Source organism: Eptatretus burgeri, chromosome 18 (genome assembly GCF_056783735.1).
Source record: "Eptatretus burgeri isolate ZD-2024b chromosome 18, Ebu_testis_v1, whole genome shotgun sequence".
In the NCBI taxonomy this organism is placed as follows: Eukaryota; Metazoa; Chordata; class Myxini; order Myxiniformes; family Myxinidae; genus Eptatretus; species Eptatretus burgeri.
In genome coordinates this window covers 12,335,317-12,360,879 of record NC_140978.1, presented here as the reverse complement: position 1 = coordinate 12,360,879, position 25,563 = coordinate 12,335,317, and the positions used below count along the sequence as shown (strand labels likewise).

General features: G+C 43.0%; 1 protein-coding gene across 3 annotated transcripts in view; it reads right to left on the bottom strand.

Moving 5' to 3' along the window:
* Positions 1-25,563, bottom strand: part of LOC147008622 (phospholipid-transporting ATPase IA-like) — a 449,885-nt gene that overhangs the window by 130,571 nt on the left and 293,751 nt on the right. For all 3 annotated transcript variants that reach the window (XR_015053196.1, XM_085863761.1, XM_085863762.1), the window contains 3 exons: positions 16,245-16,323; positions 15,517-15,578; positions 15,339-15,395 (listed from right to left, as the gene is read on the bottom strand). Coding sequence is in view for 2 of the 3 variants with exons in the window: in XM_085863761.1 (XP_085719887.1) it covers positions 15,339-15,395; positions 15,517-15,578; positions 16,245-16,323 (198 nt within the window). In the remaining variant the exon portion in view is untranslated. The remainder of the gene's footprint in view (positions 1-15,338; positions 15,396-15,516; positions 15,579-16,244; positions 16,324-25,563) is intronic.

Sequence of the window (25,563 nt, the reverse complement as noted above, 5' to 3'; positions counted from 1 at the left end):
TACCATGGGAGGAAATAAGGGTATGATAACTGAAGATGAGATGGGATGAATCTGTGCATTAGAGAGAGCAGGTTCCTGCAGAAGAATTCCCAGGTTGAATTAACATCAGGGGCAGTAGATATGGGAGACCAATCCTGAAGAGAGATGGCTGGTTGCAGTCCCTGGCAATCTACCCGAGTGAAATGCCAAAACTCGTTGGCGTTGAGGCAGCTCTCTGAGAATTGCCAGAGAGATGATGACTTTCACAAGCATATGATCAGTTGAAGCATGTCAACCAATTGGAGGAGAGGAAGAGCAGGAGACATTTGCAGGGAAGTTTGTTATCACTGTTCAGAAGAGAGGATTTGCCATTGGGAGAAATCCAGGTGGGAAAGATCACAGATTGAGTCATTCCCATGGAGTCCTTTGATGTCCTTTGATGTCGTCATGTCCTTTGACGAAGTGAGATGGCTGGTGAGAGAGGTACCAATACCCAACCAATTTATATGGTCACAATTGAAATGCCACATATGAGGAAGAGAGAGTTGGGATGAGTGGTTAAAAGTTGGTCTATGTTGGCGGAGAAAGATGTAGATGGAATTGTCACTATTTGGAGGATGGTACAACACGCAGACAAACAAGAGGTGGGAGCAGAGGGGAAATCACAGCCAAAGGAAGGCCTGGGGTTGGGATGTGTAAGAGCAGAACATGGAGAGTAAGAAATAGAGTTATTGATGCACAGTGCGACTCCGCTGCAGGATGGGGTTCAGGTCAATCAAGAGAGCCGAGAGAGAACTTGATGAGGGGGGAGCAGGATAATGGGGAAGACGAGAGGGGGAAGCATTGAGGAGATGGGATGGGGAGAAAGCTTTGAGAATTGGGGTGTGGGGTCGCTTGTAGCTCAGAGAGGGTGGGATGAGGTGGAAGCTTTGAAGGGTGGATGAGGGGGAAGCTTTGAAGGGTGGATGAGGGGGAAGCTTGGAGAGGGTGGGGTGAGGGGAAAGCATGGAGAGGGTGGGGTGAGGGGGAAGCATGGAGGGGGTGGGGTGGGGGGAAGCTTGGAGAGGGTGAGGTGGGGGGAAGCTTGGAGAGGGTGGGATGAGGGGAAGGTTGGAGAGGTTGGGTTGAGGGGGAGATTGGAGTGGGTGGGTTGAGGGGGAAACTTGGAGAGGGTGGGATGACAGGAAAACTTGAAGAGTGTGGGGTGAGGGGAAGCTTGGAGAGGATGGGGTGGGGAGAAGCTTGGAGAGGGTGGGGTGGGGGGAATCTTGGAGAGGGTGGGGTGAGGGGTAGCTTGGAGAGGGTGGGGTGTGGGTGAAGCTTGGAGAGGGTGGGGTGGGGAGAAGCTTGGAGAGGGTGGGATGACAGGAAAACTTGAAGAGTGTGGGGTGAGGGGAAGCTTGGAGAGGATGGGGTGGGGAGAAGCTTGAAGAGTGTGGGGTGAGGGGAAGCTTGGAGAGGATGGGGTGGGGAGAAGCTTGGAGAGGGTGGGGTGGGAGGAAGCTTGGAGAGGGTGGGGTGGGAGGAAGCTTGGAGAGGGTGGGGTGAGCGGGAAGCTTGGAGAGGGTGGGGTGGGGGAAGCTTGGAGAGGGTGGGGTGGGGGGAAGCTTGGAGAGGGTGGGATGAGGGGGAAGCTTGGAAAGGGTGGGGTGAGGAGGAAGATTAGAGAGAGTGGGGTGAGGGGGAAGCTTGGAAAGGGTGGGATGAGGGGATAGCATGGAGAAGGTGAGGTGAGGGGATGTCTTGGAGAGGGTAGGATGAGCTGAGGATGCAGGAAGTGGAACGCATGGGAGGGTGGAGTTGGAAGGACATGGGCTTGTATGAGATGAGGGGAGGGTCCTGACACGGAGGGGTTTAACACTGTAAAGTAAAGTGAAGCGGACTTGGTTGTTGTGCACAGACAACCTCTACAAATTAGACTTTTTAAGATACCCATATTTAAAATTCTTCGATAAAGATCATGAGATGGATGGAAGGAATCATTGTTGAAGGCACGGAGAAAGGTCGTGCTTTTGGAACCGGAGGATGGATGGCAGACCATCCTTCGGTGATGGTACCTCTCTCACTTCGGTGAGAGACAGATTCGCAAAATATCCCTTGTGAAGATGAAGAAGAGGAAGAATAGATCATGATGAAGAACATGTGGTGTGCTGATGCAGGAGAAGTAAGGGAATTGAACCATTTTCATACATTTAGAAAAGCTTTCGAAGGAAGAAGGATGAAGCTTTTTCTTCAGTGCAGATAATGAGTAAACGATAGAGGAAAAGGGGGGAAGTACAGGAAGTACAGTGGAAGGCAGAATAAGATGATATCCGAGTGAAGGAGTTATTGGGGGTTTTCAATTTTTTTTGAAATGAGGGGGAATAGGATGGTGTTGAAAAGGTCAAAAGGACAAAACTTTTGGCAAAAAGAAAAGAGAAACAAGAAGACAAAACGTCAAAGCCAATACGATTAAGCTCCAGCTATTCGAGAAGGCCAAGGCTGCATTGGAAAAAAAAAAAACTCATTCAACAAATATCGACAAGGTACGGCACGGAAAAATTTCGATGAAAATACAAACAGCACACACAGAGACAAAAAATATAACAGAAAAAAAAAGATTTCTCAACAAAGTGTGTTCCGCATGCGGACCGAAAAACTGGGAAAGAGGAAGATTTGTGCAACATGGGTTCCCGACGTGCTCTTTGATCACCAGCTGGCCAAACGTGTGTTGATGTACAAGACTCATCTGCAGCATCAGCAACATGAGGGTGACATGTTCCGTGAGCATGTATCGTTAGTGGAACGCTGGTGTTTTTCCTTTGATCTCGCGTTGAAGAGGCAAATTGCTGAATGGTGGTGATTGCAGTCAACAAGAAGGACAATAGCTCGTCAGATCCAGAAAGCAGTGAAGAGATGTGCAGGATTGTTCATCTCCCATCATTGCTTTGTGCTCAATCATCCTGTACTTCAGCATCAGAATGTTAATTGGGCTTATTATGCAAAGGTGCTGTAAGGAAAAATGCACACAGGTCTGCGTCGGAAACAACCTTAATTGCTGCGGGATGGCAAGATTCTGTGAAAGACAATGCAGCACCTCATGGTGAGTGCAATGTGCATTGCTTGAGGCAGAATTATAGTTGAGAGGTTCTTGCACACCCTCTTTATTCTCCTGATCTGTCACCATGCAATTACTTCATAATATGTTCTGTACACAAAGATGCAGGAATCATTGCGGGGATTTTGGTTTGACAGTCTGGAGGAGATAAACGAGGCCGTGCATACATCATTGTGTAACAAGTAAGAAGCAAATATAATTGTGCTGATGACAATGCTGCCATCTTTCGCTTGCCAAAGCAATGTACTTCAAGGTATTGCTTTCACCCTGCACTAGTATTCATCTATGTAGATCATACATATTGACATTTTAAGTCGACTGCAGGATGACCTTGATGTGGTCTATTATTTTCTGTTCTCTACAGTTTGACATCCTACTAAATATTTTTTTCAATTTTGTCTCTCAACCCAATGTTTAAAAAAAAAAAAATTCCCAAGCTCCTTTTAGTTGCCAGTCGGTTGCCAATTTGTAATTATGTTGTCCATTTCAGGCTATCAATCCTTCCTTCCACATGGCCAGTCAGTTCCATTTCAGGATTTCGATTGCGACCAGTCGTCAAATTAAATTTTTTGTCAGATTCATTGGCTTCCCTTCTGTTCTCTTTGTTTTTCCAAGACAGCATCTCTCCATGGCTCTTCATGTGGTGATCAATTTTTGCACCATGTTCTTTGGAAGAGACCACCTTTCACTACCATATATTAATATAATGGGATGAAGCATTGATTAAAAACTTTATCATACAATTTACCTTGACGTTTAATTTTCAAAATGCTGTCCAGACTGCTCCAGTACATCTATTCACTTCTTCAAAGTGCTTCACTTCCAAATGTGGTCCGTATCAATTTTTACAAGTTGGCTTCAGTGTAAATGCAAATCCCAGTTTTTGAAATTTTGCAAGGAGGAATTTTAACTTTTTTCTCCTTGTTACATGTCAGGAATACCATCAAAAACATGTACAAATCAAAATTCTCTGGTTTCTGGAAGTATTCACAGCCCCTTAGGTCAGTACTTGGTGGAAGCACCTTTTGCAGAAATGTCCACCCCCTGAGTTAATACTTGGTGAAGCACCTTTGACAGCAATTACAGCTGTGAGTCTGTTGAGATAGGTCTCCACCAACTTTGCGCACCTTAATTGGGCAATATTTGCCCATTCTTCGGCACAAAAGTGGTCACGCTCAGTCAAGTTGCATTAGTGCAGTGGCCAAGAGCCAAAAATTTAGCTTGACCCCTCCACACTTTAGAACAAGGCAAATTAGGTATTGTTGGTTTCGTTAGGATGTCTACTTTGTGAAAAACGATGTTTTACAGTCATATTCTAATTAAAACATGGCCATTTAACCCATTTAACCCATAAAACGCATAAAAGATTGAGAATTTTGAAATACCTTAATAATTGTTATTTTGGCACTTACAAAGATTGAAAACTTGGTAACATCCCATTAATTCCTTTCTGCCAAGTACACTCTCACAATATTTGGGGTTGAAACTCACTTTAATGGGGTTTTGTACCCCCAAATACCCGAAAATTAGGGGTTTTACACATTTTTTGCCATTTTTGAGTCCACAGATTTAATGCAGTAGCCCTCCCCCACATTAGAACAAAACAAATCTAATCTCATTTGATTTGTATGGATGTCAACTCTATGAATATTGATGTTTGATTTGCATATTGTAATGCTAACATGATTAATTAACCCCCTGTTTGCAAAAAATAAAAATCCATAATTTTTGAATTTCTCCTGAACTTCTCATTGTAACTGCACGCTGTAGATTAAGGCCCGGTCACACCTTGACGTTTTAGCCAAGTATGCCGATTTTTGAATTTTTTTTCTAAAACGCTGGCACACGTTGAATACGTTATGGGTAAGTTTTGATAACATTGAGAGCACGCTGAAAAACACTGCCATACGTCGTTGTACGCTGGCTTTAAACGTTGTACTTTTTGGTTGTCCTCAAATTTTTTCATGCTTGAAATTTCACGACGTATGCCGGCATATGACTCACACGTTCCGCTACGCTGGCCACAAGTTGTATGCACGGTCTGCGATCGTTGACAGACGTCAACACATGCTACTTGTAAGTTAATCATAAGTTGAGACACGCCGAGGTAATGTTTAGCGTACCCGAAACTTATTTCTAACCTACGATTAACGTGTTGTTGGCACGTTACGCGATCGTTGCCACACATCGACAGACGTTACTTTTAAGTTACTCATAGGCTGAAAGACGTCGGTATAATGGATCGTCCTTGCGTCAGCGTCCACGGCCACGGCCAGGACACTTATTTGCAGCATTCTTCAAACTTTTTTTCGGCATGACGAGGATGTTCACACTTCGATGTCTAGCTTGGCTATGATTCCAATTGTCCATCGGCAGCGTCTATTTAAAATAGTCGAGTTTGAGCGTTTTCACACATTCAGAAGAAACGCTTCAAATTTCAAAACCCCAGCGTCAAAAAACAAAGGCGAGGGACAGCAATTTAAATCGTTCATTGTAAACAATGAAACTAGCTGAGTGGTACCGTTTAAAAGTCGTTGAGTGTAAAAAAAATCCAATTGTTGAGCGCAAGCATCTACTTTCAATAGTGGAGATGCAGCCATTTAAATCGTTGAGTTTATCATTTAAATCGTTAAATCGTTAAACGCAAGGATGATCCATCATAACCCACACCCTCCCCCTCACACTCACCTACTACTGCCAACATGAACAAACTACTACTAATACTAATACTAATACTGATACTGATACTGATACTGTTACTGCTGACATGGACATCAACTCAAAAAGGACTCGAAAACACTGTTGGGTTCCCCTTTTATGAGCAGCATTTTTATATACCAATTCCCAAAACCGCTGGGAACACGTCTTTATATGGTAATTGTAAGCTAGAAACACGTTCATTTTTTTTTTTTGTCGACCGGAAGACGTCATTGGAATACGTCTACATACGTCGATGTGTGTTGGGACTACGTAAAGAATTGGTTCAAAGCACGTCAAACATAAGTTAGAAATAAGTTTCGCGTAAAAAAGACATTATCGCGACGTGTTTCGACTTATGAGTAGCTTATAAGTAGCCTTTGTGGACGTGTGTAAGCGTCCACATATCGTGTGTAAAACTTAGCCCCATCGCATGAGGAACGTGTGTCATACGCCGAGTACGTCGTAAAATTTTGAACATGTTTAAAATTTCTTGACGTACTCTACTTACTACGACGTATGATGGCGTACTTTAGCGTTGTACTCACGTATACCAAACTTACTCATACCGTATTTGACGTGACCCAACGTTTTAGACACATTTTTCTTAGGTCGGCATACGCTGGCAAGATCGCCAAGGCGTGACCGCGATGTTGTCACTTCCATTTCTACGGCAGTTATGATTCGAATCGTTGTGCGTCAGCCTTTTAATAGGCTACGTCACGACATCGTCGGCGATGCGTGCAACGCGCTATGCCTAAGTTAGACTATCGTTGGGCATCGGTTGTGTAGGCCGACAACAGGTTCAGCATTCGTTGGTATAAGTTATCTATAACACAACGAAACGTTCTGTGTCCGTTAACAATGCGTTATACATAAGACCAAGTCGCTATGAATACGTCCGAATCTTTAAAAAAAAACATCAAAAGTTCAACGTCCGCCAGCGTTTTACATACATTTTAATACGTTGCCATCGCTGGCTAAAACGTCAAGGTGTGACCGGGCCTTTAGACTCGTACTTTGTCTTCAGTTATACAAAGAAATCCTTGCGCAAAACGTTACTCACATTGTTACTTTATCACTTTCTAATTGTGTATGTGTATGTATGTGTGTGACCTCAAACTTTTTCCTTGCAGGTTCAATAAAGTATGGAACCACCAGAAGAACCCCCTCAGAAGAGGAGAAGAATGAGTCTTTCCGAATGCTGCGTATTTTGCGAGACTTCATTATCCAAAACCCAAGCTGATAACTCAGTTGTCCAGAATCCTACAGTCGAAGGATTGAAATCCATTCTGAAAGCTGCCAAACTTCATAAAGATGGTGTCTATGATCGGCTGTTTCCAGTGAAAAACGACATCCTAAAAGGAGATACTGTTATCAAATTCCACCAAAAGTGCAGAGCAAATTATACGAACAAGAGGAATATCCAGATAGCCGAAAGAAACACTGGTACATGTGCTGACAGTGTCACCGACGATGGCGCAACAGGTAGTGGGCTTACGGTTGGACTGTCTCGTCTCCGGCGATATGACGCGTCGCAATTTGACATTCGATCAGGCTGTTTCATATGTGGGAAATCACATAGCTGGAAGGAGAAACTGTCGAACGTCTCAACTGGGACGGGGGCCACCACACGGCAAAGAGTGCTTGATGCAACCATTCAGAGAAACGACTATGAGATTCAAATGCGAATGCTGTCAAACACTGACTTGTTTGCAATGGATGCAAAATGTCATCGCTCTTGCTATTCGCATTAGATCTCGCTTAACAATATTAAAGCTGCTCGTGCTAGGGCTAAGGTTGATAAATCTGACAATGCATGTGCCTTCAAAAGTTTGTGTAAGGAGATTGAAGAGACTGTCCTGTCCAAAACCATCTCTATCACAACCGTGTCTGTCCTGAATGAACGATTGGTCGCTATATCAGCAGAGGTCAACTCTAAAATCAACGAGTCTTGTACTACATGGAGATTGAAGGAGAAATTACAGAAGCATTTCAGAGACAGGATTTCATTCATCGTCCAGCCTGGGAAGTCTGATCTTGTATGCTCAGAGGATATCACAGTTGCCGAGGCCTTGAAACACGTTGTGAGGCTACAACTGCATGTAAATGAAATTGGTGAATGTGAACTCGAATCCTCTGATGATGTCAATTCAGAAGAGGACACTGTTGTCCTGCATATGGCAGCTGGTATCATCAGGAAATGTATCGGTGACATTACATTTCAGTCTGATCGTTATGATTCTCGTGGGAATATGGAGACAAAAAAGTGCAAGGACTTTGTTCCGAATCGTTTGTATGATTTAATTGCATTGTGTATTTCAAAGAAAGACTTTGACAGCGCTACAAGCTATGAAGTTGAGACTGACATGGGAAACATTGAAATGAGAGTTCTTGCAATATGTCACAACATGATTTCTCTAGTTTGTAAAATCCATACCCCAATAACATTTGGTTTAGGTGCCAAGCTGCACCACGACCATGGTAGTCGAGAACTGATAGATGACCTGTCCTCTCTTGGACACAGCATACCTTATGATGAAGTGCGTAGATTCCTCACTGCCATTGCCTTGGACCAGCTGTCAACCAAGTCTGACGTTCATATACCACGTGACATTTCTGTCTATGATCCTGAGAATGTTATTAAGACCACTGTTGATGCCGCAATTGACAATTTCGATCAAAATGAACAGACAATAGACAGAAAGAACACTACACATTCAATGGCTGTGGTGTTGTATCAAAGGTCCCCTAGGCCAGAAGAAACTCCTTGCATTCCAAGATCAAACCTAAAAACCCGAGATGCACAGAGCTGTGATGAGGATGAAATCAAACGCTACAACAAACCCCATACTAAACCAGAACCATGTGTGAAATGGGAAGTCAAAGAACTGGAAAAGTCTGCTCGTGATGTGGTACGAAAAGACTTGATTTGGGAAATGGCCCGTGCAAGTGCCACTGAAACCTCACATGTTCCGGCTTGGGGTGGATTCAATTCTCTAGTTAGCGAGAGAGAAATCCCACTGACTCGAATATGGTATCTCCCATTCATTAATGCGCCACCCTCTGACTTCTCTACGATCTACACGACTTTGCTCAAATTGGTTGAAATTGCAACTGCATTGGGACAATAACATGTTCTGGTCACTGCTGACGTGGCAATATATAGCAAGGCTGAACAGATTCTCTGGACTGAGCCAGATCCCTTGGCTGGTCGAGTGACGATGAGGCTTGGTGGGATGCATCTCATTATGGCTTTCATAGCTAGTATAGGGAAGCTGTTTAGCGATGGTGGTCTCCACAACATGCTGACAGTACCTGAAGTGTATGCTGATGCGTCCGTGAGTTTGATGTTGCAAGGGAAGCAGTATGCCAGAGGTCTAAGAGGAATCAGACTGGTACACGAAGCACTGTTTCACTTGTTTCTATCAGCTGCCGAAACCTTTGCAATGAAAAATAAGTTGCCCTGGTTGGATGATGAGACCACACACTTCATTGCAGATCTAGAGAATACCTTCAAAATGCAATCCCTGGAAGCCTGCACTGCTGTGTGTCAGGAGATTGAAATGCGCTTGTCATCCTCTCTTCTCAGTACAATGAAGAAGTTCAAAGACACAGGAAGAGAACAATCAGCAACATTCCGTTACTGGATTAGCTTTCTGGATGCTGGTGACACCCTCTTGAAGTTACTTCGGGCAGACCGTGAGGCCGATTTTGAAATGCACCTTACCGCCGTCCTTGAAGTCATACCGTACTTCTTCCTGGCAGGCGGCAGCAACTATGCACGATACACCCCAGTCTATGTTGCGGAAATGCGTCACTTGGAGGTGTCAGCTCCACGAATGTTTCAGCACATGTCGGAAGGTGGTTTCGTTGTGAAACGCTCAGAAAGGACTTTCAACTGCGTTCCTATGGATCAGGCTCTCGAACAGAGTATCAATCGTGAGGCTAAAAGCCAAGGTGGTGTCATCGGTTACACACTGAGGAAAGGAGCCTTAGTTCGCTGGCTGCTGACCCGCCACATAACCGGGGAATACGCAGAACGATTCAAAGAAATGTGTACACCTATCAAGTCCAAGAATACACATGAAGAACTTGGACGTGCTCGAGTGACCAAGGACCAGAATGATGTTAAAGTCATCAAGGAATACATCAAGGAACAATGCCAAGATCCATTTGACCAGGAAAGTGTGGCAACCTCCCTAGTTAATACAACTAGTGGTCAGGTGGCATCAGAAGAAGTTGAAGAGTCGATGAATGGAGTGCCACAAAAGGGTCGGGAAATGTTCAATCAGTTCACGAAAGAAAGGCTTGGGGACGAAAAGAAGAGGAATTTCTGGGATCCAATCCCCAAGACAGTAGTCAAAACGTTTTCTGCTCTGAGGAAGTATCTTTCCAGTGATAAGGATAGGAAGATAATGATCGATATGGAGGTACTCTTCAGAAGACTGCTTGCAGTGTCAAAGAACCGTGACGTGGATATGCGCAAGGTCCTCTCCAACAAACTGGCAGCTGTTCCGCCTTCAATGTTCCACGACGATGGTTCGATGAGGAAAACCAACAAAGCAGATCTTGCCAAAAAGCTGGAAGCAAATACGGATGAAATTCTTGTCCTTCCTTGTCAGAATTCCCCGACGTCATCGCAGTCTGCTGCATACCTCATTGATGGCATGGAAATGTGTCAGGCCCTGAACGAGAATCATTTCAAGACTTTCAATGATCTTGGAAAGGTGGTTCTGAACCGAACTGTGCATCTTCTGAAGAACAGTGACATGGATCCTTCCATTGACGTTGTGACGTTGGTCTTTGACCGGTACGACAAAGAACATTCAATGAAGTCGACTGAACGACACAGACGAGGAATGATGGATTCCGGATTCAACTACCAGATACAAGGGAACAGGGACATCCCGAACTACAGGAACTTCCTCAAAACCAGTACCAACAAGGCTAGTCTTGCGTCATTCATCTGTCAGTACATCTGCGACAATGGACAAGATCTCCTGCCTGCAGATAAATCGGTAGTACTGACAGGTTGATTTGAAGATGGAGAAGTGGTCAAAGTTGTGAATGAAGTGGGTGCGTCCAGTCTTGAGGGGTTGTACAGCACACAAGAGGAGGCGGACAATCGTCTGGTATTGCATGCAATAATGTTATCGAGAGACCATCCAAGGATAATCGTTCGGTGTGACGACACGGATGTCCTGGTCTTGTTGGTGTACTACTGGAGCAGGGGAGCACTGACCGATGATGTATATATGCATGCTGGGCACTCAGGGAAATTCGTCTCAAAGGAACCATTCATACCTGTTCACCATATCAGTACCAAACTCGGCAAAGCAGCATGCAAGTCCTTCCCAGCCGTGCATGCTCTGTCAGGACGTGACACGACAAGTGCTCTGGCACTGAAGGACCAGATGAACGGACCATTTATCTTTTTGTTCCTTAGCCACTCCACTGTAGCTTTGGTTGTGTGCTTCGTATTGTTGGCATGCCGAAAGGTGTGCTTCCGTCCCAATATCATCTTTCTTGCAGAGGGCAGCAGGTTTTTTTCCTCGAGGATTTTTATGCATTTTGCTGCATCCATTTTCCCTTCTATTCTATCCTGACAAGTGTCCCAGTCCCTGCTGATGAGAAACATCCCCATAACATCATGCTGCCATGACAATGCTTCACAATCGGGATGGTGTTCTTTGGGTGATGCGCTGTGTTGGGTTGACGCAAAACGTAACGTTTTGCATTTTGGCCAAAAAGTTCCATCTTGGTTTCATCAGATGACATAGCTTTTCGCCACAGGGCTTCAGAATCTCCAGTGGTTTTTTTGCATACCTCCAACTGGACTCAACAACAAGAAGAAGGAACAAGAAGAAGGAACAACACGGAAATCCAACACAGGTGGAGGCCATTCAGCCCATCATGCCTGCGCGAACACCACGCCAACCCATCCACACAAGATCCAAGGAAGAAAATGCAAAAAAAAAGTTTTTAATCAATGAAATATTTTTGTTTGTTTTTTGGGGGGTGTTTTCTTTCTTTCTTTTCTTCACCTCAGGAAGGGGGCCTGGGCTTGGTTAAAAACACACATCAACCACACAACTCCCCTTGACAAGACCCCCACCAACAGCACTCCATACACAATCACCCATCAATGCTAAATCGACCGAAAAGTCTTATCAACATCCCCATACCCTTCTATCTCCAATTTAAACTTATCGACTTTTTCTGCTGCCACTACCTTTCCAGGGAGACCATTCCATGCATTAACTACTCTCTGAGTGAAAGTCCCCTACCTTACTACCATCTTAACTCTCAAGCTATGGCCCCTGGTCCTATCACTGTCTACTCTGTTGAATAATTAATCTGCAATTATTTTATCTGTACCTTTCATTACCTTAAACATCGCGATCATATCTCCTCGTAACCGCCTCCTTTCTAGTGTGTAAAGCGCTGTCTCTTTCAGCCACTTCTCACGGTGGAGTCTAGCTCGGCCCGGAATCAATCTAGTAGCCCTGTGCTGAACCCTCACGATGGCATATATGCCTTCCGGAACTGTGGTGACCAGAACTGCACACAATATTCCAAATGTTGCCTCACTAAATCCCTATACAGTGTTAACGCCACCTCTTTTGATATATAAATGATCCCCTCCGATTACAAGCCTATTTGCTCTACCTATAGCTGCCTGGCACTGTGCTACCTTCTTCCCTCCCATATCTATTACCATCCCCAGACCCTTCTCCTGTGTGACACGCTCCAAAATTACCCCTTGCATCCTGTAATCTCTATTTTCATTGTTATTTCCCATCCCTAACACCTTACACTTGCTCAGGTTAAATTCCATCTGCCAATATTTTGCCCAATCTATGCAAGTATCAATACTTTCCTGTATCTGATCACCACCCCCTCTGCTATCCACCTTACCTCCAAGCTTTGTGTCATTCGCAAATTTAAGCTTACTCTTTACCCCATTATCCAAATCGTTGATGCAAATAATGAATAGTAATGGTCCGAGTACTGGCCCCTGAGGTACCCCGCTACTTACATCCTCCCAGCAAGACATCCTCCCACTCACAGCCACTCTTTGCTTCCTACCACAAAGCCAGTTTGCAATCCAATTAGTGACCTGACCAGTCACTCCACAAGCTCTCACTTTGGCCAACAACCTCCGACCTCTGCATGCACCCGCTGCACCAACGCCACTGCCCGCACCCGCTGCACCTCCACCACTGCCCACACTTGCTGCACCTCCGCCACAGCCCGTACCCCTGCCCCTGCCCGCACCCGCTGCACCATCGCCACTGCCCGCACCCGTTGCACCGTCGCCACTGCCCGCCCTCTTTGCACCGTAGCCACTGCCCGCCCCCTTTGCACCGTCGCCACTGCCCGTCCCCGTTGCACCGTCACCACTGCCCGCCCCCATTGCACCGTCACCACTGCCCGCCCCCATTGCACTGTAGCCACTGCCCGCCCCCTTGGCACCGTCGCCACTGCCCGTCCCCGTTGCACCGTCACCACTGCCCGCCCCCATTGCACCGTCACCACTGCCCGCCCCCATTGCACCGTCACCACTGCCCGCCCCCATTGCAGCATCGCCACTGCCGTCAAGGTGGCCTTTTTTGAGTAATAGCTTCCTTCTTGCCACCCTACCATACAGGCCAGACTTTTGGAGTGCTTGGGATATTGTTATCACATGCACACAGTGACCAGTCTTTGCCATAAAGGCATCTAGCTCTTTCAAAGTTGCCATCGGCCTCTTGGTGGCCTCTCTGATCAGTCTCCTCCTTGCTTGGTCATCCAAGTTGGAGGGATGGCCTGATCTTGGCAGGGTCTTGGTTGTAGCATACACCTTCCACTTCTTAATGATTGTTTCGAATGTGCTACAAGGGTTAAAAAAGTATTATTGAATCCGGATATTCAACAAAATTGAATCAATTCTTCCTTGTCACACACCCAATGTGTCCACCAAGTATTGTCTGAATCCGTCCACAACTTTTTGAGATATCCTGCTATATATAGTTTTTCGCTCTCTCAATGGTGAAGAATCAATTTCAAATTCTAGCAGTTGGATTCAGATACAGATCTTCATCAAAATCGAATCAGTTACTCCTTGTCATACACCCAATCTCCACACCAAAATTTCATTTGAATCCGTCCACAACTTTTTGAGACATATCTTGCACACAAACAAACAAGAAAAAGACGTCGTGCAGAGCATGATACTTGCAAAATCCACCCCACTCTCCAAAGGTTGCCATGGATACATCAAATTGTCCATCTTATCAATTTTAAAATTGACAATCTTAATCAAAGCTCAGGTCAATCAGATGAAAATTGATTTTTTTCAGATTGAAATTTATGGTTTTACAAGTTTGACCTTGAGTTGCCTTTCACCTCAAAAATAGTTGGTTTTGTAATCCAGTGATGCACTATGCAATTGCTGCTTAATTTTCAGGTTAATCAGATGAAAACTGACAATTTTTCTAACAACTGAAAACTGACAAAAAAAACTGAAAACTGATGGTTTTACAAGTTTGACCTTGAGTTGACCTTTGACATTTTGACCTCAAATAGTTTCCCAATTCAGTGACGCAATATGCAAATCCTGTTGAAATTTCAAGTCAATCGGATGAAAAAAGTGACGATTTAGAAATTTTACCTCAAGATGACCTTTCACCTCAAAATCCATAGGCTTCTCAGTTGAGACTACCTCCACAACTTGGTAAAGTTTCATGATGATCGGTTTGGAATTATGACCTGCTGACATTTGACGAACAGACAGAATAAAATCCACTGACCAATATACTTGCAAAAATCTTTGATCTTCGCGTGGATTAAGAACAAAAATCTTCGATTTTGCAAGTAACGAACAGACAGAAAGGGATGAAAACATAACCTCCTTTCACCTTCGGTGGCAGAGGGAGTCAAAGTAGGCTGGTGCAGAATCAATCTGCTCACGGTAGGTCACATGACACAAGACAATGGAGTTTCCACTCAAACTGGTTGCTAGGCAATGCTAACGCACATCTCCTCGGTCTCTTATGTTACACGTTTTGCCATATTTCCATTAAAAATTACTACAACTGTAAACTTTTAAATAATGAGCTCAGCCAAATCATGAATTCTTGACTTACATGAGTTATATAGCTGCTTGCAGAATGCAAGGACAATCCCTGCTTCATCAAATGGATAAAGCTCTCTCACAATGCATATCATCAAATATATCAAGCTTATATTTATTACGTATGCACATCGGGTGCACTCGAGTATTTGCTTGTAATCTGCAAGCATGCCCCACCAGATAATATGGTGTCCCTCTCTTTCTTGTGTTCAACCGTCACTTCAATAAAGGGGCATTTACCACTGACCCTAAATCTTCCATGAGACTGCATTTTCATTTTATTGTATTACAAACAAAGGAATTTGATTAAATTGCACTGTAAAATAATAAAATAGTTTCCGAATTTACAAACATACACAACTTAAAAGTGTTTTATAAGTGGTGGGCAATAAACACACAAACTACCAAATGAGAACTGGTGATGTTTATGCACAACAACATACTTACTCGAGTCCAAGCCGACGTAATTAGTCCAGCTTTGAGGCACACTGTGATTACCACATACTGTGAAGGAAAAAGAAATAAATAAAAAGCATGGACCAATTAAGTTGGGCTTGAATTTGTCGCTCATCGTCAACACAAGTCAAAACTGGAAGCTCGGAAGGATTATTGCATTACAACCCACCGTGTACACTATGTTTCCAAGGAAGACGTTGTCGCCAACTTTACCAGAAGCAAAAACAATGTCTGTGAAGAAAAATGCAGACGAAACGATAATTTATAGGTTACAAATATTGTACTTTGTGATGAAAGAAGAAAAAAAATCTCATCTTAAACACGAGGAAGGCAACACCACGGCAAACCTAGTTTTCATCACACTCCGGAACAGGAACGACATGGATTTCAAAAAGTGAAAAAGAAAAACCCGAGTACAATGCAACAAAAATATAAAGGGTTGATGCAAGCTGTTACAATTGATGTTTTGAATAAACAAGCCAAACATGGTTATAATCTGAGCTGTGAGCAGCTGGGAAAAAGCAGGAGGAAATAAAATTGAAAAGCAAGGCTTATGAATTATACAACCAGAAAACAAGACTCCCCGCAGATAAATTTTCATATCAAATGACGAGCACAAAGAAAGGCTGGCTCATGAAAATTGAAATAAGACATTCATTTCTCGATTTACAACACAAGTGATGGCCCCCCCCCCCCACCACCTCCCACCCCTTGCGCCAGCCACTTCCTTCATATATTTTGGCATAATCCAGCAGCAGAAACCTTAAAGGTAATGGAATGCTAGCTGCATTTTCCTTTGAACAATGTGCCAAATGAATGAAACACAATGTGATTAAGAACAAAACCTGTAATTACAAATGGAGCCATGTTTGAAGCTTGTATGGGCATTGGGCTCACCTTGGTGTAAAGCAATCAAAGGGAACCAGAACAAGATGACTGAATGGAAGAGGCCATTAAGACAGTGGCACCAGAACACCTGTTTAGGATAGGAGATAAGGCGGATGTAATTTAATCAGTTATGTCAAGTCGATTAATCCAATGTTACACTTGCTGAGAGGAATAAAAGCATGGCAACAACAATGCCAAAAGAGGCAATCAAAACAAAAGTGTTTTTTATGTTGCACTTTTTGAGCTTCCTTCCCACAACATCTCCCCCCCCCAAAAAAAACCCCAAACCCAGCCCTTCCTCTCCTCCTTCTCCTTTGGTTCATCCATCCTTCCCACCTTCCTCTCGTTGCTGTCTTTCATTTGGCTTGTGTGGAGTTTGTCCACTGCCCTCCGCCTCCCTTACCTTTGATGTCACTCTCACTTCTCTGCTGCTGTTCATGTTTCCCCCTTTTCTATTCTGCTCTAGCTCTTCCACGAGCCTCTATCATGTATAAAAATAAATATAAAAATAAATAATCCTCCCACCATGCCATTACCACCATGATCGTGTTTCTGAAATGGTTCTCCCAACACATTGAAGTGACCAAGAGTGACCATGCGACAATAGGGTCTAATTACTTATTAAGGGTAACCCACAAAATGACCACAAACATTTACAATTGCTCTTGAAATGTTTTAATGTGCATATAAATGTAACTATGAATTCAACAAATTTAAGAACAATATTCTTTCACAATTTGTCATGAACATGGTTAATGTGAACTCTGTTTTGCCATTGCATTTCCTCTGACTAATGGATGAAATATTGTTCACAATTAGACTCGGTGTGCACAAGTCCTTATACATCGTTGAATTGCACAATTCCACAACTTTTGCCCTCAGTTCCAGAGTTTGTGGATTTTGTGTGGACCTGACTCCCCAAATTTCCCCGAAAGAAAATAATCACATGGAATCAAGTCGGAGCGACAAACGGGCCATATAATTCCGCATTGGTGCCAGTGTGGAAACTTGAGAGAAATGACATTTTAAAGTTTCATTTAGAAAGTCAAAGCTAACTCGAGCAAAATAAGTGGTTGCATCATGTTGCACAAACCTTGTGTGTCCATGTCAAAGACTTTATTCTACCAATACGATAGGTCATTTTAAAGGGTAGAAAACCACCAGGTCGTATCTTTTCAATTACGGGAATAGCACTCGGTGTTGCGCATACCTCCGCCAGGCTGAACAGTTTAACGTTTTGTATCCCGATGACATGCTGCATCCCAAACTAGTTCTTCACCAAAATCAAATAAATTTGTGCTCGTCACACACCCAACTAGTCAATCAAGTTACATCACAATCCGTCTATAACCTTTTGAGATATCTTGCTCACAGAGAGACATCGAGACAGACAGGGGTGAACACATAACCTCCGTCCACCTTCAGTGGTGGAGGTAAATATAGAATTAATAAAAGGCGTGCCTTATTATTTTGCCCTGTGTAGAGACCTCTTATCTCTCAGAAGATTGATGCCCTACTATGCCAAATGACCAGTTGTTCTACTACGCCTTTGCTAAAGAGAAAATATGGATCGGTTCAACTGGCACACTTTTGTACGCTTCAATATCTCACCTTACCATACAACTTGCTACATACTCACTACCCCATTCACATCCTTGTTTCCCAACTACTGTTTGTGTTTTCTTATAATACAAGCTGGTACAAGATTGACATTTCACCTGTCTGGAAGCAAATTGTTTAACATGAATATGAACAATCCTTTTTCTTCAGGAAATAACGTTCTGGAAAGGTGCTTTGTTACGAATAAATATTAAAGTGCAGCAAGCAGCAATCAGGTGTCCAATACAGATTAATTATACTGCATTCTTAGACCACATTTGAATAGTCACGATTTGACCTGAGACATGACCGAAGGTGAAGCATTAGCTTGGACATACAAAATAAAGTGACAAGACTTTGGCCTTCTTGGGCATAATGTCTTGAGAAAGATTCCGTTAGTTGAATTTCACCCGATGATTGTGACCTTTTCGTGAATTATCTGCCGATTATTATTGCCAATGCTGTCAACTTTCAGTCAATTCAAGCAGCTGCAGGCAGAAAATAATCGTTTTATAGACTACATGTACATGCAGTGCAAGCCTACATTGAAACGGAACATGCTGGGAACATGGAAGACAGTCATGCACAAAACCATTAGCAAGCTGCCAACTGTGGTTTAAAAAGTGATTACAATAAATAATAGCACATCTTCAGAATACACAATGTCAAGAAAATCTCACGTGCATGCCATCATGTTACAGGTCTGAATTATAGCAAAGCATTTATTAGGCCTGTTGTCCTCAAGTCAGAGACTTGGACTTTAAGTCACATATTTTGTAACTCATAGTTAATATTTGAGTTCTGGAAGGTTGTCTGCAGATATTGTCATCAATTCCTTGAACACAGAGTTGGACATCCAATTCTGGTTCTTCGTGTGCACACGAGTTGTGTCCAGCTGATCTAAACTAACTGTACAAGCCAGATCAACTTGAGATTAAATATCCCCCTCAAAGACTAGTCCATTATCTCATTGGCTCCTGATATCAGAAGTTCCATGAAGTCCTTCAACAGACTGCTTTCTCTCCTTTACCAGTTCATATAGTCATGCCTCCAATTGTCCTCTTCAACTTCCTGAACGTGGTACAATCGGGAAAAATTAGTTTATATTGCCAAGCTGGAAGGCAAACCAAACTGCTGGGAACCTAAAGACCTCATGCAAATGTGAACTTGTGCATACGTTGCGATTTTAATCGTTTGACTCGTGCTGAGTGGTGGTAAGTTTTCTTGAGTCAATCTTGGAGAGATACCAAAAAATATTTGGAAACCACCAGAGGTGTGAAACTTCTGCTTGCTTGGCCTGAACTGGTGGCAACAACAACAACAACAACAAAAAACAGCTGCTTTTTACAGCGCGTGCGCTGTATACAATTGCACTGAGTTTGAAATGTCCCCGTCGGCGTCTACCACGTCTCCCACATCTCCGGTGTCCCCCATGTACCTCGTCCCCGTCCCCCGTCCCCCACGTGCCTCAAGACAGCCAATGACGGCCGTCCGGAAGATGCAGTGCGTAACCTCGACGGAAATGGCGACAATTGACGGAAATACCCGAGTATTTCAATGGAAATTTGTGAAACTAATGTGCTATATATGTGAAAACCATTTAATTTATTGCTTGACGGGAAAAAACGAAGAAACGCGCCCCTCTCATGTACGAACGAACGAAAGACGTCATTTCCGCCCACCATGGCATTTCACGCCGAAAGACGTCACTTCCGCCCACCATCGCATTTCGCGCCGATCGCCGAATGCTGAAATCTAAGTTATTCTTTTGCGGTCCCCTGCCACGCTGTATCGAACGATTTCATTCCTTCTGTTATATATAAAGGTGCTTATCACAATAATAACAAGATTTTTACATTTCAAATATTAAGTATGCTTTTTAATTGTTTTTCAACTGAAAAAGCATAAATTGCATATTTTAACATTAGTGTACTCATTTGCTTCACCACACGTGCTGTATTGAAGGATTTCACTTGTTTGGAATAGCATGTGCTATTAAAACTCTTCCAATGAGGCTGGCATGGGAAGTCGTTATTTTAAATGACCCAAGGAACATCTAATCCTTTTCAACCCAAGGAACGACACAAGGAACATCTAATTCTCAAGCAATGACCCAAGGACATCTAATCCTTGGTCATTTCAAACCCAAGGAATGACCCAAGGATTTTGACCCAAAAATGACCCAAAAAAATCATCTAATTTTTATGAATGAAAATAAATGCTGCTTGCTATTCTCTAAGTCCTTGAAATACAAAGCTGAAATTGCAGCCTTTACCCAGAGCTTAAAAAAATGGCAAGCTCTGTGCATCTGTTCTTTCATCCCAGGAAATTAAGTTTGTAATCATATGCAAGATTTCAAGCACCACCTTTTGGCCTTCGGCTTACCCAAACTATTTTTGTAAAAGGGAAAAAGAAATATGTCTTTGTACAATTTAAAAGCCTGGTGTTGGCGTAGCGGTTAAGGTGGCTGGCTTGGGACCAAAGGGTCCTGGGTTTCTTCTTCTTCTTGCGAATGATAGCTACCAGGCAGCCAAGCTATCATTTTGTTGGGACGCGACTATACCAGTCGTTGCTTTTTTTGTTGTTGCCGCTGATGCTCTACTCCGATACCAGTACACTGGTACTCAATTCGCTGACCTCGGAAGAATGACAGGCTAAGTCAACCCCACTTGCTGTTAATTCAGGGGCCAATGGGGCTCAATCTCAGGACTCTAAGATCCCAAGCCAGCCACCCTAACCATGAAGGCAACACCAGGCTGGTGGTCCTGGGTTTGAGCCCCTGTCAAGCATTGAATTAACACCAATTGGGGTTGACTCTGCCAGTCATCCTTCTGAGGTGGGGAAAATGAGTACCAGCTTACTGGGGTAATAACCATTCGGCGTAACCTGCGTCAGAGTGGCGACCCGTCCAGGACTGTACTCCTTGCCAATGAAACTGCCTCGGCAGCCCTATGTGCCTTTACGGTGAAAGGAATGGTATTACTCTTGTAATTAAAAAAGAAAAAAGAAAAAAGTAGTTGGCTTATTTACTTGCAGATTTTTCTCAAATGTGCTATTTTCGCTGCAAATTTCTCCTCTCTTTTTTTTTTTCGTGACTTTAGCTATCGTGGCGACTGAAATGCAAGTCTCATCACAGCCATTGCCACGCGACTTTTAATGAGCACGTTGCCTGTCGCACAAATACAATGCTCATGTCAACACAACCAGCGAAAGTGTTAATTCGCAGTTGTGAAATGGCTTTATAAATTAGATATAACATACACCGAATTGTGCATGCTGCCCAATGAATGAGTGTGTTTCCATGGTGTTCAATACACTGCCGTCCTGCCACCAACAAACATTTTCGTCAGAACACAGAAGCTTTCTTTCTGAAGTGTCCGAACACAATGGGCGTGGTTGTTTTAGCCTCTTTGGTGGATGAAAAAAAAATCACAATTTATTGAAGAATTCATCACATTTTCAAGTAGATCTTGCAATCAACAAAACAGGAACAACTGCATATTGAATGACAGTTCAAGAACCTAACTTTAAATTTTCCTTCTCTGAGAATGCAGAACATGTTCTCACATTCAGAATAATCACGGTTTGGATTTGATGAAATGGCACTTTTCTTGCCAAGAATTCTCTTATCGTGATGCAGCAATTTCAGGATGACAATTTTCTTCACCAGTGACATAACTTAGATTCAGCCTTTCTTCCAGAAGTCCTTCCTGCTTGTTAGTGATTATGACAATTTCATCACCTCCTTCATCGAGCTGTCTTCGTGAGATGATCAACTGACCATGTGGGTGCTAAAATTTTGCTTTGGCTGTCGGCCATTATATTGTTCTCCCCGTTGTCGAAAGGGACCTGACGATGGGAGGCAGTGAATGTCACTCGGCATGAATTGCAAAGTTCTTCAATTGCAAGTGAGGCTAATGAAAAAATGGATGCCATTGTAATGTTAAGTTGTGCCAAAAGGAATGTAGGGGAGTTTGGGAAAGGATAACCTTATTTCTGAAAGAGGACAATGTAATGCTTTCAAGCTGATGTATTGCAGAACAGTAGAATCAACAGACTTGAAAGAAGTTGACATTCATAATCACACGTTTGCAGTATCTTGCTGGTGTTTTACTTGACTATACCAGAGATGTCGTGCCCCGTCCACCTTGATCCATCCCCCACTTCTCCCATACATCAGAGCAGGGTACCAACACAAATACCTTTTCAGAAATGTACCTTGGCATCTTTCATGGCTCCCAGCAAATGCCGGAAGATGGCACAGGCAGCTAAATAAATCCTCAAGTGTATGGCATACTCAATAATGCAACACCTTGAGGAAGAAGTTGTCAGTTTTGATTCCACCAAGAATTTGAAACTTTGTCAAAGAATTTTCAAGTGGTGAAACTGAATAAATGAACATTTGGAACCAAGAACATGTTATTCATCAATTCATTTGTTTGTTTATTTGTTTCTCGGGACTAACGCTCATGAAGGAGCTGAAACACAGATCAGGCACACATGGAGATCGACATTAGACACCACCAGACTCAATGTCAGACAAACACAACCAGTAACCTTGGGGGAAGTAACATAACTTAATGGAGCCCCCTGGGTGCCAGCTTTTGTCTGCTGATATGATGAAACCAAGTAAACTACATTGTCATCTTCAAATGATCGTCGAAAAATGATCAATCGAAGACTCTCAGGTGTGTCAAAATCGGCAGCTTTTTCTCCTGTCCTGCCAAAAGAAGGACCAACATGATGGTTTATTCTTCAGACCAGGCAAAGAAACTCAATGAAGAAGAACTCGAAGGTGAGCATTTCCTGTTAGTCCTGAAAACCCGAAATATGATGTCAAAGTTACCCAATCAGCCGTGCAAGAGAGCAATGCAAAAATACAAGAGAAACGTGTCTGGTTCTTTGTCACAGTATGGGAGCCATTTACCATCCCACCAGGGAACACTTTCAACAGAAGCCCTGAAGACAATACCTTGTCACTTATCAATAATAACTATTCCTGGTTTCTTAAACACTGACTCAGAGTCATTTGGGAGTCTCCAGAGTTAACAAGTCAACCTGCATCAACTGTTCATGTGGAATGAAATCAATGCTTTGGAAAACAAAAGGCAAAAATTGGTTCATGCATCCAAGAAGCAAACTTAGGACATATGCATGCGTTTGCCTTGACGTAAACACACTGACAGATTTAGCTTACAAGACATTTGGGCAAGGGATGTGTTTGCAAGTCAAGTCTTTGATCTGCAGCACAACAGCAATATTTTGCTGGCCTCACCATGATTTTGATGTTCTGGTTAATTGCTCTGTGCTCATGCCAGAAAGGATATAGTGCTTGAAACAGATCAGATTTTTAAAAGTTTTCATATATGATCGGCAAATCTGAATGCACTTCTCAATTATGATGGATTCTTGAGGCTCAGATGGGTTAATACAAAGCAATTTCACAAAATGACCCTTTTGCTTTATGATTCCGTGTTTGGTGGTTTGTTTCCTAAAACAACTGCAGACTAAAAAGCAAATTGAGAAAAACAACTTTATATTCCATACAAGTGCCTGAGATAGCAATTTTGGAACATCACTCGACCACTTTCATGAAACCCTTCCCAACGACTGATTCACTCAATCGAAACCCTCCATGTGGATTTAAAGGGTGGGTGGGCCAAAATGATGTGCAACTTTTCAAACAGCTGTCATAATTATCTCCACCACCGAAAATGGACGGAAGTTCTGCATTCATCCCTGTTTGTGAATATATATGCATACATACATATACATATACATATATATATACATATACATGTATATACATATACATGTATATACATATACATGTATATACATATACATGTATATACATATACACATATACATATACACATATACATATATATACATATATACATATATATACATATATACATATATATACATATATATATATATATACATATATATATATATATACATATATATATATACATATATATATATACATATACATATATATATATATATACATATATATATATACATATATATATATATATATATATATACATATATATATATATATATATATATATATATATATATATATATATACATATATACATATACATATATATATATATATATACAAATATATATATATATATATATATATATATATATATATATATATATATATATATACATATATATATATACATATATATATATATATACATACAAATATATATATATATACAAATATATATATACAGTCAAAGCTCGTTACTATGCCACCTCGCTTCAATGCCACTCTCGCTATTATACCACTTTTGCTCGGTCCCGACAAAATTCAATACACAATAAATTTACTATGCCACCCCCTACTCTCGCTACCATGCCACTACTGTGTGACTGTTAAAAGGCACGAGTCGTGAAAAAGTCTGTATTGCGCAGTGCTCGATTATCACACTCACGTCCAAAGGCGAAGCGACGAACTACAGTCCAGCTGCGCACAACATAACTCAATACGTACGCGCATAGTCAGACTGTGTCAAAACAAGCGATTCTTCTCCCCGATGCCAGCCACAACAAGCCAATCACAACACGCACAACGAGACACAAAAAAGCGCGAGAACACACACAGACACGCAGGCACACGTACAACAGTGACATCATTTTTTTTCAAATTCAGCCCATAATGTCAGCTCAGAAACGCAAGCGAACCGACTTTACGCTGAAGGAGAAGAACGAGATCATCGATGCCGCGAAGAAGGAGCCGAATCAGTCCAAGTTGGCCAGGGAGATTAGCAAGAAATGGGGCGTCGAAGTTAAGAGAACTACCGTGAAGGGCATTCTCAGCAAGAAGGATGCAATCGAGGCTGCAATCAAAGCTGGATTTCCATCGAAGCGCATGAAGTTGACGCAGGCTCATGACCCGAAGCTTGATTAGGTAGTGCTCATGTGGCTGAAGCAATCAAGAGGACAGAATGTGCCTGTCAGCGGCGATCTGATCAAGGAGAAGGCGATGAAACTGGCCGAGCTGATGCACATCCCAGACTTCATGGCGAGCGACGGTTGGTTGGGCAATTTCAAGAAGCGCCACGGCATCACGTTCAAGACAGTGCAGGGCGAAGCTGGAGCGGTGGATTCGCAATCCCTTCTTGAGTGGCAACAACAGGTTCTCCGGCCCTTACTCGGGCAGTTCTCCGCAGACGACGTCTTCAACCTGGACGAGACTGGACTCTACTGGCAGCTGCTTCCGAACAAGACCATGGCTTTCAGGGGAGAGCGGTGTACTGGAGGAAAGAAAAGCAAGCAAAGGATCACTCTTCTGGTTGGGGCAAACATGAGCGGCAGCGAGAAGTTCCCTCTTCTGGTGATTGGCAATTCCAAGAAACCCCGTGCCTTCAAGAACAAAGAGATCCCGGTCAAGTACAAGGCGAACTCGAAGGCATGGATGACGGCGGAGCTTTTCGAGATGTTGCGTGCGTGGGACGGACGACTCGGCCAGCAGGGACGCAGAGTGCTGGTCTGTCTCGATAACTTCTATGGCCACCCTCCCGAGCTCGAGCTGAACAACATCCAACTGGTCTTCTTCCCACCCAACACGACAGCCAATCGCAACCAATGGATCAGGGAATCATAGAGAACCTCAAGCGCCACTACAAGAAGCTCCTGCTATGCCGCCGGCTTGAGGCCATAGACGAGGGAAAGGAGTTCAAGTTCACGTTGCTCGACG